General features: G+C 36.9%; 1 protein-coding gene across 2 annotated transcripts in view; it reads right to left on the minus strand.

Annotated features, from left to right (window-relative positions):
- KCNQ5 (potassium voltage-gated channel subfamily Q member 5) overlaps positions 1 to 20,761 on the minus strand; it is a 615,123-nt gene that overhangs the window by 86,239 nt on the left and 508,123 nt on the right. The window contains exons 8-9 of one of the 2 annotated variants that reach the window (XM_007529720.3): positions 8,501 to 8,595; positions 3,511 to 3,537 (exon numbers count right to left, since the gene is read on the minus strand). In XM_007529720.3, the coding sequence (XP_007529782.3) occupies positions 3,511 to 3,537; positions 8,501 to 8,595 (122 nt within the window). The remainder of the gene's footprint in view (positions 1 to 3,510; positions 3,538 to 8,500; positions 8,596 to 20,761) is intronic. The other variant, XM_016191137.2, reaches the window with a different exon arrangement.

The raw sequence follows: 20,761 nt of genomic DNA on the forward strand, positions 1-20,761 counted from the left end.
ATCAGAAGGCTAATTAGCTGGGTGGATATAAAATATGAGAGCTTTTAACATTCTGCAGAGAGAAATCTCTCTCTGTGAGTAGTCTAGGCTACACTGCGATCCTCACCTCCAGAATGAGACAGAGTAACAGGTACCAGGGAAGACATAATACCTTCTTACGGACTTCATAATCACTAGGATTACATATATTAATAGTTCTTTTCTTATTTTTTTAAGAAGGAAGGACTGGTGATATTCTAGGCTTTGAGACAACTGGAAGATAACACAGTTGGGATAAGCTTATCTAATTTACCATTAAAAAAGCAAATATCCTACAATGAGCTCTGCATTTGAATGATGTTAATTACCTTATTTGAAATTGGGTCAAATATTGATCAACACTATTCTAGGCCTAGAACTCTCCTCTTCTGGAGAAATGTCATTATAAATGCATTTTCCTATGAGTATATTTTGCTTGTGTATGGGCAAATTTATTATTTCCAAACATGGTAGCCTTTTGTTATCACAATAGTTTTTCTGTATTTATTAGGTGAAAACAAGGGTAATGTTAAAATGGAAGCATCAGTTTATTCCCTCCAAGTTATTGAAAAATTCTTAGTGCTTTATTTTCTCTGTATTTCTCTTACTTCCCAGTTTTATTGGTGTTTTATCTTTCTTCCTATAAACTTGAGGTCAGGGGACATATTATAGTGGTGTATTATTGACCATCCAAGAATGTTTTTTATCAAACACATTTTCTGCTTAAGCTTCACATCAGTTGATGTGACATATAGTTGGGGGGAGAGAAGATCTAAATATATGAACTATGGAGCATTCAGCAAGGCATGCAAAGTAAATAATAACATAGGATACAGTTGTTTTTTTTTTTTAACCGAATGTTCAGTGATCATGGAGAAACAATCTCAGTGTGTGATTCTCTTGGTAAATAACCTAGTCCAGGTCTCTATATGTTCAAACCTACAGGAGCAGTATCCTTGACAATCAAGCAGAATAAATTAATGTTTTACATATAGTTGAGAATCATGAAATTTAAAACTTATGGTTGATTAACCAGGAGACTGGTGTTTAGTCTGAAGAGCAGAAGCTTGATAGCTCTGATTTGAATCCTGTCTTTGCTCCATCTCATCCTGTCTGTTCAAGTAGATTTCTGATTTAGGACTTCCATAAAGAGTATGTTTATGTGAACACATTCCATGTGATTTTTAAACTTCATCTCTGGATGTCAATATCTCTGTGTTGGAGAATGAAACCTGAACCCCCTTTTCTCCCCCCCTCCAGGGTTATCACTGGGGCTCTGTGCCTGCACTATGAATCCACTGCTCTAGGAGGCTATTTTCCCTTTTTTTTTTGTTGCCCTTTTTGTTTATCGTCATCATTGTTGTTATTATTGCTATCATTGTTGTTGGGTAGAACAGAGAGAAAGAGAGAAGGGGGAGACAGTGAAGAGGAGAGAAGGATAGACACCTGCAGACTGTTTTCACCACTTGTGAAGCAACCCCTCCTGCAGGTGGGGAGCCAGGGGCTCGAACTGGGATAATTAGGCCAGTCCTTGCACTTTGTACCATGTGCACTTAACCCACTGTGCTACCACCTGACCCCCTAGACCTGTGATCTTACTCTCATGTAGCTTAGCTATAAAGTTGGTTCTAAGGATGGCCTCTGCCTTTAGGTCATGAGACAAATCCCTTTTTGAGATGATTTGTAAATGAATAGGTTCTGCTACAAGTAAAACATCCTAGAATAGATCTGATTTTGTAGAATTTAATTCAAGTAAAATTACAGTAGAAGGATAGTGCTGTCTGGATGGAATCTATGAATAGAAAAAGGAGAAAGAACTATAGGGTCAGAAGTAGTCAGATTGACTCTTCCTCTTCGAGTGATTATACAAATGATGGTCTTAGTTCAACAGCCAGAACCTATTCTTGAGAAAACTATCTATAAAGTAGAGCACAATTCTTTAGGCTGCTAAAACGTTCTGGGAGGGTGTTGAATTGGGCTCCAGAAGCTGATGGAGGCCTCCAAAGGGTGTGAGACCTTGGGGAAGGGACTCCGTTCAGAGTAAGAATCACGGGCTACAAAACTGTTCCACAGGTTTTGTTTGTTTGTTTTTCCACAGAAAGGAAAAAGTGAGTGTTAGTAATCATTTCCACAAAGTATTTATTGTCTCCTGTGCTGTCACCATTTTTTCATGCTATAGCTTCTAAGTAAATGAGCTACTAGTGAGAAAATATACAATTCTGGTAAAATATAAAACAACATTTTCTGAAACTATCACCTCTAAGTGTCATATTCTTTCTGTGTTAACTCTACATTTAGCAAGTAAGAGAAGAGTCTTTATGCTGGTCCCTATGGTGGTCTTTATGCTGGTCCCTATCTTTCTTGACGAAGGGGATGATTTTGCATGCCCTACCACATCAATTTCCCATAATATATGAAAGTTTCAGCTTGTGAATGATATGAAGTATTGGTTGATAGTGCAGGGATGGATGGTATAGTCTCATGACTGCAAGGGCACTTCAAAATCCAGTTTTGGTACTGTATAGATATACTAAGGTTCATATTAGTAGTACAATAATACTCAAAAATTAAGGAAGAATTCTTGGCCCATCACTGATTCTTAACCAGGAGTCAGCTCTGTGCAGGGAGATGCCTGGTTGGCCTCATCATTGAAGCAGAGGAAATAATAGAAGAAAGACATGCTCTCTTCCTTTCTGCTACTGATTCTACCTTTGTTTCTCTTATAACTTCAGTGCTGGGATACACCTGGTTCTCCCCTTCAATGTTTTGCTGCAAAATGCAAACCCATCCTGGCGTTCACGATCACAGATTAAAATGTTCTCTCTTGCCTCATATCCGTTCTATTTCTCTGCTATTTCATCTGATAAATCGTTTTCTTTTTGAAGCATAAAAGAATGACCATAAATTATTGGTGAGCTTCTGGGAAAATTATCTTCTTCCTAAGTGGGGGGGACTCTTCCTTTGAAAGAAGACCTTAATTTAAAAAAAATGAATTTACTTTCAAACCTCAGTGCTCAGTGAGAAGAGAGATTGTTCTCACCTCCTATACATTGTGTTCCTTGTGCCAAAGACACCAACTTCTCATTCTAAAAGGAGGGCTCTAATGAAGGGGTGTGGATCTTGTACTGATTCTTGGAAATTGACTACTTGGACAGTACTTCTTTCTGGGAAAATGGTAGCAAAGAATAACCAAACACTGTAATTATGACCCTCTTCTCTACCCCACTCATCAGCCACTTGGCCACAAATTCTCCAAGACTTGTAGATTAGAAAAAGCAGTGATTGAGTTAAGGAAAAACACTTATGTTCCCAAAGAGGTCAAGGTATCAGTAAAACTATATCCTTTGCGGTCAAACTTTTGAAGGGTCACTTTTAACATTTATTGAATGTATTTGTATTTGTTGATTGATTTTACTCATATGAATCACACTTAAAATAGCTGTTAAGCATCAGATTTACAAACAGACATGTAGCAGAAGAGAAATCACAAACCTGCTAGATGCTTCACCTTGTTCTTTCCTTCAGGTGCGTGCAGACAGAAGAGAAACGATGATAAACCAGTGAATACATTTATAGCACTTGATAGCAGCCAGAGTGGCGACTGGAGAATCAAGCACTTTAAATAACCCTTTTCAAGATAGAGTGATAGAGACAATTCTCTTTATAGTAAATAATCCAAAAACTTTTCTAATATATATTTGTGGAAAATATTTGACTTAGCTCAACACTTATTTAGCAAAACCAGTGTAGTTCACATGTGAACCAAAATATATAGACATTTTATTGGTCAATTTTATTTCTGCTTAAGAAAAAGTGGTTCTGATAATATGTGTGCCCAACCAGGTACACCACCACCCAGCCCCAAAAGTGGTTCTGATATCATCAGAATTGGAAATGACTCTTAGAATGATCTTTCAGTTTTTAATATAAACTAATATATGGCTATGGCTCTGTACTTCAATCACATATTTATAAGCTATGAATGCATAGTTTTCATATTTATAAACTATGCATACTCTAAATACCCTTGAAGTAAATTAGACACACAGAAAATCTATCAGAACTCTTTTGGCTGAGTATTGATGCTATTTTTAATAACTAATTTTAGCAATTTGAGATACATGCAACATGATGCAAGTAAGTTGTGTCCTTGGTTAAGAACCTGACTTTCTTATGAATCTTACTTTTCTATGAATAAAGTCATTGCATCATGTAATCTCTAAATCTTGACTTTTTTTTTTAATGAGAGCACCACTCATCTCTGGCCTGTGGTAGTGCTGGGGGTTCGATATGGTACTTCAGAGCCACAGGCATGAAAGTCTTTTTGCATAATTATTATGCTATTTCCCAGATCCTAACTTCTTAAAGAAAAAAAGATATGTGTGTGCATATGTCTCTGTGTGTGTTTGAGAGAGAGAGAGAGAGAGAGATAGAGCGGGAAAGAGAATATCAGAACACCACTCTAGCATATGTGGTGCCATGGATCAAACTCAAGACCCTATACTTGCAAGTTCTGCATTTTAACATAGTGCCACATCTTTTCTGACTTCATAAAGTATTCCATGATATATGCTCAGAGTCTCACAACCCCCCATAGCTTCAGACCATATATAACTCATTCCTCCAAATAACTCATTTACCCTTTTCATATCCTTCACTCCCATTGAGAAGAAATTCAAGAGAAACATAATCCCTCTATAAATCCTCTTGTTAGTAAAACAAAGCTTTGGCTTTGTTTGGTAGATAGCATAATGGTTACGCAAAGAGACTCTCATGTCTGAGGCTCCAAAGTCCCTGGTTCACTCCCCTGCACCACCATAAGCCAACACTGAGCAATCCTCTGGGGGAAAAAAAAGTTGCCTCCTAAATCAAAGCTTTGAAAGTGCAATTGCTATGGTCTTCTCAAATATATGTTAAGAGTCAAACAAGACAACAGAGAGTAAAAAAATTGCTTGGCTGTAATGGCAGGTTTGAGTTGACATGGCCTTGCCCCCATCCCTCTCTTCAACATTGTTTCTCACACCTCTCTCATTCTACTCTCTGTGTTGTAGTTGTGGAATAAACGCACTGCATTTATTTAACTGTGAGACACCAAAAGTATGGGCTGACATTTCTTTTAATTATAATTTCATTGATGATAATAGTGATGACAGTGTTGTGGATAGTATAATCCATTCCCTGATCATCTATTTTTTAAATAACAGTCCCTCCTGTTCTCTAAATTCCTTCCCTAACTTCACTATATTTTAATTATTATTTTAAATTTCTTCCCAGAATTTCTTAAATATTTACTCCCTGGGAGTTGAGATTTTAACCTGTTTTTCTCTTTCTTTTTCATTGCTGTATTCTCTGTGCTAGGAATAGTGCCTTGCATATAATAGATATTCAATAAATGCTTGTTGAATCATGCATAAGTGAATGATCTATTCTCTCTGAAGTTCTTTTATTAAATAATGATGAGGAATGAACCTAGGGTCTCATACATACAAGAGAAGCTACTGAGATGCCTACTTGGAACATCTTTTATTTATATATATATATATATATATATATATATATATATTTTTTTTTTTTTTTTCCCTTAGGATAAGGGAGAAATACTATAGCACAACTCCACTATCCATGGATTTTCCTTGGTGCTCCCACAAGGATCCAGAAGTCAAAACCAGGGATTCACACATGGTAAGTCTTAAGCTTTATCCATGAGTCATCTTCCTGGTTTCCTGCTTCAAAAGTTCTTTTCCATTTTTTTTTTAAGACAGAGGAAAAGAGGGAGGGAGGGAGGGAGAGAGAGATAGAGGGAGAGACAGAGAGGGAGAGAGAGAGAGGGAGAGAGAGGAGAGAAGGAGAGAGAGAGGGAGAGGGAGAGGGAGAGGGAGAGAGAGAGAGAGAGAGAGAGAGAGAGAGAGAATATGCAAAGCTTCCTTCCATGAGGTAGGTAGGGCTTGGGCTTGAACTTGGGTCATGTACATGGCAAAGCAGCACATTATACAAGTGAACTATTTTGCTGGCCTTCTTCAGAAGTCCTTAAACTGTGAATGTTACAGGCAAAATACATTAGGTAATAAAAAGAATTCTCAGACTGTTTATCACTACATTACTCTGTCTTCAGTTAGCTAGTAGGTTATAAATTTGAAATAACTCTCTGTACATTTTTATTCTCATAAACCAAGGAACTTGTCTAAAGCAGGTTTGCCTTCAAAAATCAAGGTTCTAAACTTGTCTTCAGGGAGTCTGTGAATACATTAAAATATGAAGTTTTCACTTCTTATGCACTGAGCATTTTCTTAAGGGCCTTTAATTAACCAAATTCTCAATGGTTTGACAAAGACAAAAACAACAATGACAAAGATAAGCACAGCAGTTTCAAACAATAAGGCATGATATGTTAGGACTCAGAGTTCCCATGAACTTTGCCAGTGATTGCTGTGTTATTCTGAACAAATACCTGCTATTCAGCAAATGAGGCTGGGACTCAGAGATTAATGAAATACAAAGAAAGAAGCAAGGATTACAGTGGATTGCCACAGGGAAATAGGGTGAAAGCAGGTGTCTGTATAAATTCTCCTATACCACCACCCCATTACAATAGGGAAAATATCAGAGGAAATGAGAGAATGTATGTGATTTAAACAATGGTTTATACACTGGGGTAATCTGATACATTAAATAGCTCTCCAGGTTTTAGAACGCCCTTTAATCTAAAAACTGCAGGAAGTGGGAAGTCATATATTCACATATGATAATAGATCATTTTTCTGTCACATAGGAAACGTCTTGGTTTTTCTCTTCATCTTCCCAGAAATCTTCATGAGTATAAGAAGTGCATTTTTTTTAGAATAATGCCTTTTTATCTTCATTTATTTATTGGATAGAAACAGCCAGAAATTGGAGGAATGGAGAGATAGAGAGGGGGAGAGACAGAGGGACACCTGCAGCCCTGCTTCACCACTTGAAAAGCTTTCCCTCTTCAGGTAGGAACTGGGGGCTCAAACCCGGGTCCTTCTGCATTATAATACGTGCACTGAACCAGATGTGCCACCACCTGGCCCCAGAAGTGCAATTTTTAATCCAATCCCTGACTCACTCAGGGGATTGATTGTCTATGAGTTATGCTCTTATCTTCTTTTTCTTTCTTTCTTCACCCCACCCCCTTCAGGGTTATCAATGGGGCTCAGTGCCTGCACTACAAATATAATGCTCCTGGTGGCCACCTTTTTTTTTTTTCAATTGCTGTTGCTGCTGCTGCTGCTGCTGCTGCTGCTGTTGCTGGATTGGACAGAGAGAAACAGAGAGGAAGGGAAAACAGAGAGGGACACAGAAAGATAGACACCTGCAGAACTGCTTCACAGCCTGCAAAGTCACCCTCCTGCAGGTGGAGAGCCGGGGCTCAAACTGGGATCCTTGTACCAGTTCTGAGCTTCGCACTATTGTGCACTTAATCCTATGTGCTACTGCCTGGCCTCCTGCTCTTATTTTCTTAACACCACAATCTTGAAAGTGTTTCATACTCATTAGTGAACATACAATATATATATATATATATATATATATATATATATATATATATATATATATATTTATATATATGATATACATGAGTAAAGATTTTCACACACCAATTCCCTCCACATTATTTAGTCTTTTGTCCTTATTAAGGTTCCATTCTTCCTAAAAGCCTGGGATTATGCATATCTCTGGTATAGATGCTAACCAAGATTTGAGCTCCACTTCAAGGATAGGAAGCACTATAAAATAGTACGAAAAGCAACTGTTAAAAAATATTTTAATTGCTTTTTATTTTATTTGTTGAGAGATACAGAGTAGATCTGTATTTTATTGAAAGATACAGAGAGAGCAAAGCACTTCTCAGCTCTGGCTTATGGTGATGCCAAGATTATATCTAGGACCTCCTCAGAGACCCAGGCATGAAAATCTTTTACATAACCATTATATTATCTCCAGGCCCTACATAAGTAACTTTTGACCAACCTGAGGAGTGACTGTGTTACCAAGTTGGATGACTCACAGAATTTTTTTTCTTTTTATTTTCTTGCCTGAGCTGTTTCAAAGAGAATTTCTTTAATTAGATAGTGATGATGATTTAGTATGTGCTCTTCTGGTTGAACTAAAGTCTGTGACTCCAGAACCAAGAATATTTTAAAAACCAAGATTCATTACGGTAATCACAAAACTCTTCATAATTTTTCCAGTTCTCCTTTCTTTTCAGGTACTTGGCTGGATTGCATATCTCATCCTTATAATCCCCTATAAAAGTTAGGATATCTTCAATCTGTAAATTCACGCTGTAGATTCAGTGGCATCATACTAACTCTATTTAGTATTGTGCCTGAGTTGTTCAGGTTTGAATTACTCAAAGAGCAACAGAAGCTAAAACAAATAAAAAACCAATATGTTTGTAGTTTGTTGTCTGGACTTCAAGAAACTTAGTTTTATCACCAGCTGTTACACTGATACCTACTTGGTGGGGCTGCAGGTGTGCAAGGCCTTCAAGTGTGGCTTCCAAGTTGCAATGGAAACAGACTTCTCATCAGCTGCATAACTACGCCAAACGCACTGCATGTTCATAAATGGGGACAAACATGACAAAGAGAAAAAAAGGGAGAGGAAAAACAGAGATAGAATGAAATGAAGAGTTTATTAGGTTAATACATAATATGGATTTTATCTTTGTCATACTTAACTCTGATAAATACCTTAAAGTGATAAAGATTACATTGGAATTTTACTCAATACAAATGTCTTTACAAACTGAGTCAAACCAAAAATAAACAAATAAATAAAAATTTTAAAGAACCAAACAAAAAAAATACACACACACAAAAATACCATAAAATTATCAGTAAAATAATTTTTGAGAATATTATAAAAAGGTATGACATCCTCTAAGATAATCGACTTGAGCAAAAACTCATTCTGGCACCAACTCACATCTTTAAACATGATATGGTAAGAGGTAAAGATCTACTGAGTAAATACAATGCTATTAATTAACTAGTAAACAAGCTATCAGTAGTAAACTATGACCAACAGGGCATGTCAATGATTTAGTAAAATTCCCTTACATGGATCTACACAATTCTTATAATGTTAAAAATGAGGACAAAGATACAAAAAGAAGGATTAAATAAGATGGGAGAAAAATGTATCCTCTAGGAAAATATTTGAAAAGTACTTAAGAATTTAATGGTGTGGTCTAAGAATATACTTATAGCTCTTTGTTATAAAACATAGCTTTATCTACTCCATGTAATTATGCAGATTATTTAATAAAAAGTACTTTCATGGAATCTTCACAGATGACTGCCCTGTATATGAGAAATAAGGAATCATATAAATTAAGAGGTTTACACATGATTTGGGAGAGTGGAGACAATACCTCAGATTACATGTTTTTGATCTTGGAATTCCTCCAGTGTTCTTTGCTGACTGTTGTTTGGAAAGCTTGTCTTTGTACTGTTCATTTCAGAAGTCTGAATTTTCTTTCTAAATTATTAGTGAATTTATTTCTTTGTAATAATTTATTTCTTTGTAATAATCCCACTAACACCTCTACTGGCCAAATGTTTACCTGAAATAAAAGTGTACTGACACTTTTATTTTTAATTTATGAGTTTATTTATAATTCATGTATCAAAGCAACCTATTTTATGTACTAAGTTAATTCTTGTTGATTGTGTTTATACTATAGAATCATCATCATATATGAACTGGAAATATATAATAAAGAAAATGATGATCTAATCATATTTTTCCTAAAAATATCACTGGAAATATATGCTGAACAAAAACAGTTGAAAATTAAGTAGACTGCTTTGGAAAATTGTTTAGTAGTACCCATAAAGTACCCATTCACATCATGCTATATAATATAACAGCACATCCTTACATACATACTCAGCAGATATGCATATGTATATTCATCAAGAGATATGCAATAAAGAGTTTAAAACAGCCAACACTATTCTTAATAAACAAAAGCTGAAAAGATTCACCGTTCAACAGTATAAATAACAGGTAAGTTGTGGTATATTAAGATAATATAACAGTAAAGTAGTAGTACACTATAACTATTCTCAATGCAATCAATTAAATAAATTTTAGAAAACAAGACACACAGGAATAGATTTCCATAAAGAACAGGGAAAGCTAATCTATGCTGTAGGAGGCAGCAAATGTGATACTTGGAGGATAGTGCTGGAGAAAGGGGATATAAGAGGCACTTGTTATGTTTTGTTTCTTTATTTGGTGCTAATTATATGTTTAATGTAATTATGTAACTATGTAGTTAGTGCTCTACTTTAAGGATGTGTAACCTTTTCTGCATTTACATTATATTTCAATAACAAGAAGTGATGTGAAAATTTCAGGAAGTTATATACAACATTCAGGAAATAACAAGTGCCAAGGAATGGAAGCAACCTAAATGCCCACTGATGGACAGCTGACTAAAGAAGCTATGGGTCATTGGGCATATACAATAAAATGAGATTAAATAAATGAGATTGCATGAAACAGATATACTTGTGGGTAAGAGTAGATAGCATAAAGGTTATTCAAAGAGACTTTCACAGCTCATGTGAATTTAGCCTACAATATCTGAAAATTTATGCTAAGTACTTCCAGAAAGCATGACCATCCACAGGTTTTCATCAGGCTTCTCTTCACAAACCCTAGAGGTAAGGAAAAAGTGGAGTGACATGTTCAAATTATTAAAAGAGAGGCAATTCCCAGCTATAGATCTTGGATCCTGCAAAATTACCCTATAAATATGAGGGAGAAATAAGGGTTTTCTCAAATATACAAAATTAAAGGAATTTGCCACCATCAACCCTACTTACAAGAATTATGGATAGAAGTCCCACACAAGAAAAGAGGAAACAAAAGAACACATATTCTAAGAAAGGTGAATAGCAGCAGACTAGAGGAATAAAATTTTTAAAAAAAGTAAAGAACAATAAAACAGGAAAGAAGAAGGAATTAGTGGACAAGGTGGTTCTATCAAATATTAGTCAATTAAGGTCAACTTAAAAAAAGATTTTTTAGATACACTATGTTTGTTTTTACACTTATAGTAACCACAATACAAAACAAGGAACAAAGATTTATGGAAAGTATAAGAGAAATCAGTGAAGGACTCATCACAGAAATCCATCCACACAGAATGACAGATAGAAACAATGGGCAGAGAATCAATAATTTAAAACAAATTCAAAACAAAAAACAGAATGGACATAGTAACCACATATATCAATAAACATGCTAAATGTGAAAGGACTAAATTCACCTGTCAAAAGACTTAGAGTAGCTAAATGGATTAAATAACAGAGTCCATCCATCATATGTCTTCAGGGAACACACATCCAAAGAAAAGACAAACAAAAGCTTCATAAAAGAGGATGGAGGGAGATGTTCCAAGCCAATAATTCAGAACAAAGGGCAGGGACAACTGTTTTGTTTTCACATAAAATTGACTTTCAGGCAAAGAAAGCTAAAAGAAACAGAGAGAGAGAGATTACATAATGGTCAAAGGATTAATCCAATAAGAAGATACAACCATTATAAATATATATGCCCCAAACTCAGGTGCAACCAAATAAATAAAGTAAATACTTACTGAACATAAGGAAGACATTAAAAACAACACAAAAATAATAGTAGGATATCTTAAAAAACCACTCACAACAGGAGACAGATATTCTAGACAAAAAAAATAATCAATAGTGAAATAGCAATCTTAGATGAAAACATACAAGCAATGGATGTAGTAGATATACACAGAACATTCCAACACAAAAGAAATGAATAAATATTCTTCTCAAGTACACATTGAACATTTACAAAATTAACCATATGCTGGGCCACAAAGACAGCATAAAAAATATGTAAAAATTAAAATTATAAAATGCATCTTCTCAAACCATGATAGCATGAAGCATGAAGCTAGAAATCAATCAAAAAAAAAAAAAAAAAAAAGAAACTACCCCAAAGTCTGAAGACTAAACAATATGCTTCTGAACGATACATGGGTCACTGAAGTGATTTAAAAAAAAGGGATACTTCTGGAGGTGGGGCTACTGAGCAGCAGCAGCTGTATTTCTCTCCTCACCTCTCCTTGGTCAAGCAGGAATACCAAAGGAGACCACCTGGGACAGCAAAAGGCAGGACTAGAACGACTTCAGGAACCCACCAAATCACCAGTGAGTGCAAATACCTGTGGCTTGTGGACAGTGAGGAGCCTAGCGAAAGATTAAGTGGCTGGTAACAGCCTGGCAGTTTACCAGTTGAGACACCACCTCCAGTGTGTTTCACCAACAAAAAGAAGGCTGAAGGGAGGAGAGGACTACCCTAAGACTCACCAAATGCAACTGTGAATCTCCATTGATACTGCCCTCAGAATCTGCAGCAGTGGGTGGGAGGCCATGTGCTGATACCAGGGGAAAGAGAACTAACCAGGAAACTCAGGAGAACCTTAAAGGCCTAGTGGTGAGGGTGTGAGAGTCTCTTTGCATTACAGCTGTATTATCTCTGCCCCACCCTGCTTTATCTCTTGGTCAGGAGTCTGTGATTAAGCTAAGAAGCCTACTTATAGTCTAAGGCTCTCAGGCTCCCATAGCCTACAGGGAAGAAAAAGAACAAAAGAGGCTTTTAAGCTACTAAGCTCCAACTCAGGGATTAAAATAATATTGAAACAACTGTCAATTTCCACAGCTGTGAACCCTTCAACTACTGTACTTAGACACAAGTCAATCCAGGCAAGAGTCATCAGTAATTTGAAAAGTACTGAGAGAGGGACCTCATAACATACTATATAAAATGGTTGAACCAGGACAAGAGTCCAGCTAAAAGCCCCCCATAGTGTGAAGCACAAATTAATGAGGTTAACATCCAGACAGTAGTTAAGGAAATAATCACAGGAGTGAGTAAAGAGTTTGAAAGAATTGTCATTAGAAATGCAGAAACAACGAATGAGACTTGGGAAGAAAACACTAATTATCTCAAGGTTATTAGAAAACTAAAAGCTGAAATAGCTGAGCTAAGAACACACTATCTGAACAAGCTAAAACAGTATCAGAACAGGGTAACAAAATAGTTGAACTCCAGAAAACAGTACAGGGGAGAGAGAATAGAATAAATGAGGCTGAAGACAGAATTAGCAACATTGAGGACAAATTAGAGACAACTAAAAAAGAAGTAAGAGATCTCAAAAGGAGATTAAAAGATACTGAAAACAACAACAGAGGCCTATGGGATGACTTCAAAAGAAACAATATACACATTATTGGCTTAGCAGAGAAAGAAAGAGAGGGAGGGGAAGAAAACATTCTTCAGGACATAATAGCTAAGAACTTCTCTAGTCTAGACAACACCAAAGACATAATGGTTCAAGAAGCCCAGAGGGTCACAAACAGAATTAACCCAGACTTAAAGACACCAAGATGCATCATATTTAGAATGGAAAGAAATAAGGATAAAGCAAGGATCCTGAAGGCTCCAAGAGAAAAACAAAGAGTCAGCTACAGAGGAATACCCATAAGATTAGCAGTAGACTTCTCCACGTAAACATTATAGGCCAGAAGAGAATGGCAAGATATCTATTGAATGCTCAATGAGAAAAGTTTTCAACCAAGACTACTGTATCCTGCTAGACTGTCATTCAGACTAGATGGAGGCATGAAAACCTTCTCAGACAAGCAACAGTTGAAAGAATCAACTATCACTAGGCCTTCCCTGAAAGAAGTTCTGAAAAGTCTTTTATAAACCATCAGAACACCTTCAATATGCCATCTATCATAACACTCTAAAAATCTACAAGAATGGAGTTAAAATGTCTTCAATCTTTGCTATCAATAAATGTCAATGGCCTAAACTCCCCTATGAAAAGGTACAGAGTAGGAAGATGGATCAGAAAGCACAAACCAACAATATGCTGTCTACAGGAAACCTATCTAACTCAACAAGACAAACACAGACTCAAAGTGAAAGGATGGAAAACAACCTTACAAGCCTATGTCCCACAAAAAAGGGCAAGAACAGCAATTCTCATACCTGACACTATAGACTTTAAAATATGGTAAAAAATTATTTGAAAATAAGAATGGAAATATTACAATAGGCAAGGCAGAGATACAAAGCATCATATAAAGTTATTACGGACAATTATATGGAAATAAATTTGAGAACTTAGAAGAAATAGAAACAATCTTAGAATCATACCAATTGCCAAACTTGACAAAAGAGGAAGTAGATAAACTCAACAAGCCAATCACTAGTGCAGAAATTGAAACAGTAATCAAAAGCCTCACCAAGAACAAAAGCCCAGACCCAGATAGTTACATTAACAAAAAAAAAAAAAAAAAAAAAAAACATTCAAAGAACTAACAGGCAAACTCTTCCAGAAAATAGAAGTGGGAACACTTCCAAACATGCTCTATGAGTCTAACATCACTCCTCTGATCCCCAAAGCAGGAAAATACTCCACTAAAAAAAAAAGAAAAGAAAAAGAAAAACTATAGACCTATATCCCTGATAAACACTAATGCAAAGATCCTCAACAAAATCATTGCTAATCGAATTCCTCAACACATTAAGAGAATAATCCACCAAGACCAAGTGGGATTCATCCTTGGGAAACAGGGATGGTTCAACATCTACATGTCAATCACTGTAATCCACCATATCAACAAAAAGAAAGATAAAAATCATATGATCAGTTGACTCAGAATAAACATTTGACAAAGTCTAACATCCATTCATGATAAAGGCCCTGAAGAAATTGGGAGTGGAAGAAAAATTCCTTAAAATAATAAGGCTAGGGGGTCGGGCAGTGGCGCAGTGGGTTAAGCGCACGTGGCACAAAGCGCAGGGACCCGTGTAAGGATCCCGGTTCGAGCCCCCGGCTCCCCACCTGCAGTGGAGTCGCTTCACGGGCGGTGAAGCAGGTATGCAGGTGTCTATCTTTCTCTCCCCTTCTCTCTCTGTCTTCCCCTCCTCTCTCCATTTCTCTCTGTCCTATCCAACAACAAAGCAACGTCAACAATGGCAATAATAACCGCAATGAGGCTGCAAAAATTAGGGCAACAAAAAGGGGGGAAAATGGCCTCCAGGAGCAGTGGATTCATGGTGCAGGCACTGAGCCCAGCAATAACCCTGGAGGGAAAAAAAAAAATAATAAGGCTATATATGGCAAATGCATGGCCAACATCATACTCAATCAGGGAAAATTTATAGCTTTCCCCCTAAAATAAGGAATTAGGTGAGGATGCCTACTCTCACCACTTTTATTAAGCACAGTCCTAGAAGTCCTTGCCACCTCAATTAGGCAAGAAAGAGATACCAAAGGAATACAAATTGGAAAAAGATGAAATTAAATTATCATTATCTGCATATGGTATGTTCATATACCTACAGAATGCTCAGAAACTCTGCCAAAAATATTGGAAATTATCAATAAACTCAGTAAAGTAGAAGATTACAAAATCAATACCCACAAATCTGTGGTATGTCTCTCCACAAAAGATGGGCCAGAAGAAAGAGAAATGAAAGTAACAACCCCATTTACAATTAACCCCAAAAGATAAAATACCTAGGAACAAATCTAACAAAGTAGGTCAGGGATCTTTAAAAAAAAAAAAAAAAAGCAAACTATAAGTCATTGTTAAAAGAAATGAAGGATGACAATGGAAGAAACATTCCCAGTCCCTTGACTGGAAGAATAAATATCATTAAAATGTCAGTTCTGCCAAAAGCAATCTATAGATTCAATGCACTCCCTATTAAAATCCCAATGACATATTTCAAAGAAATTGAACAACTTATTCAAAAATTTGTGTGGAACTTTAAACAACCAAGAATAGCAAAAGAACTCCTGAAGAAATAGAAGAAAAATGGATGGATTACAGTGCCCAACTTCAGGTTATACAGCAAAAATGGACATATGGACCAATGGAGTAGGATAGAGAGCCCAGAACTTAACCTGCACACATATAGGTACCTTATATATAACAAAAGGGCCAAAAATACCTAACAGGGGGGAAAAGTCTCATTAACAAATAGTGCTTGAGAAGTGGACTGCCACTTGTAGAAACTTCTATAAAGAACTATATGCCACCAAGCTAGAGAATCTGGAAGAAATGGAACAATTCCTAGAAACCTATGCACTTCCAAAACTGAACCAAGAAGAACTACAAAATCTAAATGCACCAATCACAGACAAAGAAATTGAAACCGTTATTAAGAATCTCCCCAACAACAAAAGTCCTGGACCAGATGGCTTCACAAACGAATTCTACAAAACTTTCAGGAAACAGTTAATACCCATACTTCTTAAGCTATTCCATAAGATTGAAGAAACAGGAATACTCCCTTCCACCTTTTATGAAGCCAACATCACCCTGATACCAAAAGCTGATAGGGACAGAACAAAAAAGGAAAACTACAGACCAATATCTCTGATGAACATAGATGCCAAAATATTAAACAAGATCTTGGCCAACCGGATACAGCAACACATCAAAAAGATTGTTCATCATGACCAAGTGTGATTCATCCCAGGAATGCAAGGCTGGTTCAACATCTGTAAATCAATCAATGTCATTCATCACATCAATAAAAGCAAAGCCAAAAACCACATGATTATCTCAATAGATGCAGAGAAAGCCTTTGACAAAATCCAATACCCATTCATGCTCAAAACTCTACAAAAAATGGGAATAGATGGGAAATTCCTCAAGATAGTGGAGTCTATATATATCAAACCTACAGCCAACATCATCCTCAATGGAGAGAAGCTGAAAGCATTCCCCCTCAGATCAGGGACTAGACAGGGCTGCCCACTGTCACCGTTACTCTTCAACATAGTATTGGAAGTTCTTGCCATAGCAATCAGGCAAAAGAAAGAAATCAAAGGGATACAGATTGGAAGGGAAGAAGTCAAGCTCTCACTATTTGCAGATGATATGATAGTATACATAGAAAGACCTAAAGAATCCAGTAGAAAATTACTGGAAGTTGTTAGGCAATATAGCAAGGTATCAGGCTACAAAATCAATGTACAAAAATCAGTGGCATTTCTTTATGCAAACACTAAATCTGAAGAAGAAGACATCCAGAAATCACTCCCATTTACTGTTTCAGCAAAATCAATCAAATACCTAGGAATAAAGTTGACCAAAGAAGTGAAAGACTTGTATGCTGAAAACTATGAGTCGCTACTCAAGGAGATAGAAACAGATACCAAGAAATGGAAAGATATCCCATGCTCATGGATTGGAAGAATAAATATCATCAAAATGAACATTCTCCCCAGAGCCATATACAAATTTAATGCAATACCCATCAAAGTTCCACCAAGCTTCTTTAAGAGAATAGAACAAACACTACAATCATTTATCTGGAACCTGAAAACACCTAGAATTGCCAAAAACATCCTAAGGAAAAGAAACAGAAATGGAGGCATCACACTCCCAGACCTTAAACTATATTATAAAGCCATCATCATCAAAACAGCATGGTATTGGAACAAAAATAGGCACACAGACCAGTGGAACAGAATTGAAAGCCCAGAAGTAAATCCCAACACCTATGGACATCTAATCTTTGATAAGGGGGCCCAAAGGATTAAATGGAAGAAGGAGGCTCTCTTCAATAAATGGTGCTGGGAAAACTGGGTTGAAACATGCAGAAGAATGAAATTGAACCACTTTATCTCACCAGAAACAAAAATCAACTCCAAATGGATCAAAGACCTAGATGTCAGACCAGAAACAATCAAATACTTAGAGGAAAACATTGGTAAAACACTTTCCCATCTACACCTCAAGGACATCTTTGATGAATCAAACCCAATTGCAAGGAAGACCAAAGCAGAAACAAACCAATGGGACTACATCAAATTGAAAAGCTTCTGCACATCCAAAGAAACTATTAAACAAACAAAGAGACCCCTCACAGAATGGGAGAAGATCTTCACATGCCAGACATCAGACAAGAAACTAATCACCAAAATATATAAAGAGCTCAGCAAACTTAGCCGCAAAAAAGCAAATGACCCCATCCAAAAATGGGCAGAGGATATGAACAAAACATTCACCACAGAGGAGATCCAAAAGGCTAACAAACATATGAAAAACTGCTCTAGGTCACTGATTGTCAGAGAAATGCAAATTAAGACAACACTAAGATACCACCTCACTCCTGCAAGAATGGCATACATCAAAAAGGACAGCAGCAACAAATGCTGGAGAGGATGTGGGGACAGAGGAACCCTTTTAAATTGCTGGTGGGAATGTAAATTGGTACAGCCTCTGTGGAGAGCAGTCTGGAAAACTCTCAGAAGGCTAGACATGGACCTTCCATATGACCCAATAATTCCTCTCCTGGGGTTATACCCCAAGGACTCCATTAACACCCAACCAAAAAGAGGTGTGTACTCCTATGTTCATAGCAGCACAATTCATAATAGCTAAAACCTGGAAGCAACCCAGGTGCCCAACAACAGATGAATGGCTGAGAAAGCTGTGGTATATATACACAATGGAATACTATGCAGCTATCAAGAACAATGAACCCACCTTCTCTGACCCATCTTGGACAGAGCTAGAAGGAATTATGTTAAGTGAACTAAGTCAGAAAGTTAAAGATGAGTATGGGATGATCCCACTCATCAACAGAAGCTGACTTAGAAGATCTGAAAGGGAAACTAAAAGCAGGACCTGATCAAATTGTAAGTAGGGCACCAAAGTAAAAACCCAGTGGTGAGGGATAGACATGTAGCTTCCTGGGCCAGTGGGGGATGAGAGTGGGCGGGAGGGATGGGTCACGGTCCTTTGGTGATGGGAATGGTGTTTATGTACACTCCTAGCAAAATGTAGACATATAAATCAGTAGTTAATTAATATGAGAGGGGGAAATCAATTGTATGTCTCAAAGGTTCTCAAAAGACAAACTTGAATCTTTTAAATAGATAGGCTACATATTTGATATGCGGACTCTCTCAAAAGCCTAGACCAAGTAGATTAGAAGCTTCCAATAGCACAGCTATATACAAGATACTGGGTACTGTACAGCAAACCATAACAAAGGGACTTTTCAAAGTTAACCCGAATTAACAAATAATGTGATGATAATATTAACTATTGATTGTCTTTTTGAACCCTAAGACAGCAGGAACCTCACATCTTCACTATAGAGCCCCTACTTCCCTCAGTCCTGGCACCCTTGGATAGGGCGCACTTTCCCGTATGCACCTCCCAATCCAAACCAAATAATATTGCATCCGCCGATCACAACCTAACCAAAGCAACGATTGCCATCTCAACATGCTTCACCTCAGACTGTATCCAGAGACTTCACGTGTGGAATGACAACCCTTCAGCTTCATTACTCGGGTGAGACCTTTCCTTTAATAGTACACTCTAATTTCATCTCAGGTAGTTCACTTTCTAACAAAGTCCCATAACCTAGACATACAACAGTTTCTGTGAGAGAGAGCTTATGTTCACACGTATCCATAAACTACTGCAAAATATATACCTGAAAGCAGGATTACACTAGAGTTTGCAGTGAGTACCTCCCTAACACTTCCTCTCCACTATTCCAAACTTGGGATCCATGATTGCTCAACAAATTGTTTGGCTTTGTATGTTAACTCTCTTTTCAATCACCAGGTTCCAGATGCCACCAGGATGCTGACTAGGCTTCCCTGGATTGAAGACCCCACCAATGTGTCCTGGAGCTCAGATTCCCCAGAAACACACCTTACTAGGGAAAGAGAGAGGCAGACTGGGAGTATGGACCGACCAGTCAACGCCCATGTTCAGCGGGGAAGCAATTACAGAAGCCAGACCCTCTACCTTCTGCAACCCTCAACGACCCTGGGTCCATGCTCCCAGAGGACTAGAGAATGGGAAGGCTATCATGGGAGAGGGTGGGTTATGGGGATTGGGTGGTGGGAATTGTGTGGAGTTGTACCCCTCCTACCTTATGCCTTTGTTCACTAATCCTTTCTTAAATAAAAAATTTAAAAAAAAAAAAAAAAAGAACTTGGGACCGCAAAAAAAAAAAAAAAAAAAAAAAAAAAGCAAACTATAAGTCATTGTTAAAAGAAATGAAGGATGACAATGGAAGAAACATTCCCAGTCCCTTGACTGGAAGAATAAATATCATTAAAATGTCAGTTCTGCCAAAAGCAATCTATAGATTCAATGCACTCCCTATTAAAATCCCAATGACATATTTCAAAGAAATTGAACAACTTATTCAAAAATTTGTGTGGAACTTTAAACAACCAAGAATAGCAAAAGAACTCCTGAAGAAATAGAAGAAAAATGGATGGATTACAATGCCCAACTTCAGGTTATACAGCAAAAATGGACATATGGACCAATGGAGTAGGATAGAGAGCCCAGAACTTAACCTGCACACATATAGGTACCTTATATATAACAAAAGGGCCAAAAATACCTAACAGGGGGGAAAAGTCTCATTAACAAATAGTGCTTGAGAAGTGGACTGCCACTTGTAGAAAAATGAAACTAGATCACCAATTAATACCATACATTAAAATTAGCTCAAAATGTATCAAAGATCTCAATACTAGACCTGAAAATATAAAATACATAGAAGAACATATCAGTGTAACATTTCATGACATTAACACTAAAGATGAAACAAGAAAAAAAGTCTTTTAAAAATATGTACATCAAAAGAATAAGGGTAAACA

Source organism: Erinaceus europaeus, chromosome 4, assembly GCF_950295315.1.
Source record: "Erinaceus europaeus chromosome 4, mEriEur2.1, whole genome shotgun sequence".
In the NCBI taxonomy this organism is placed as follows: domain Eukaryota; kingdom Metazoa; phylum Chordata; class Mammalia; order Eulipotyphla; family Erinaceidae; genus Erinaceus; species Erinaceus europaeus.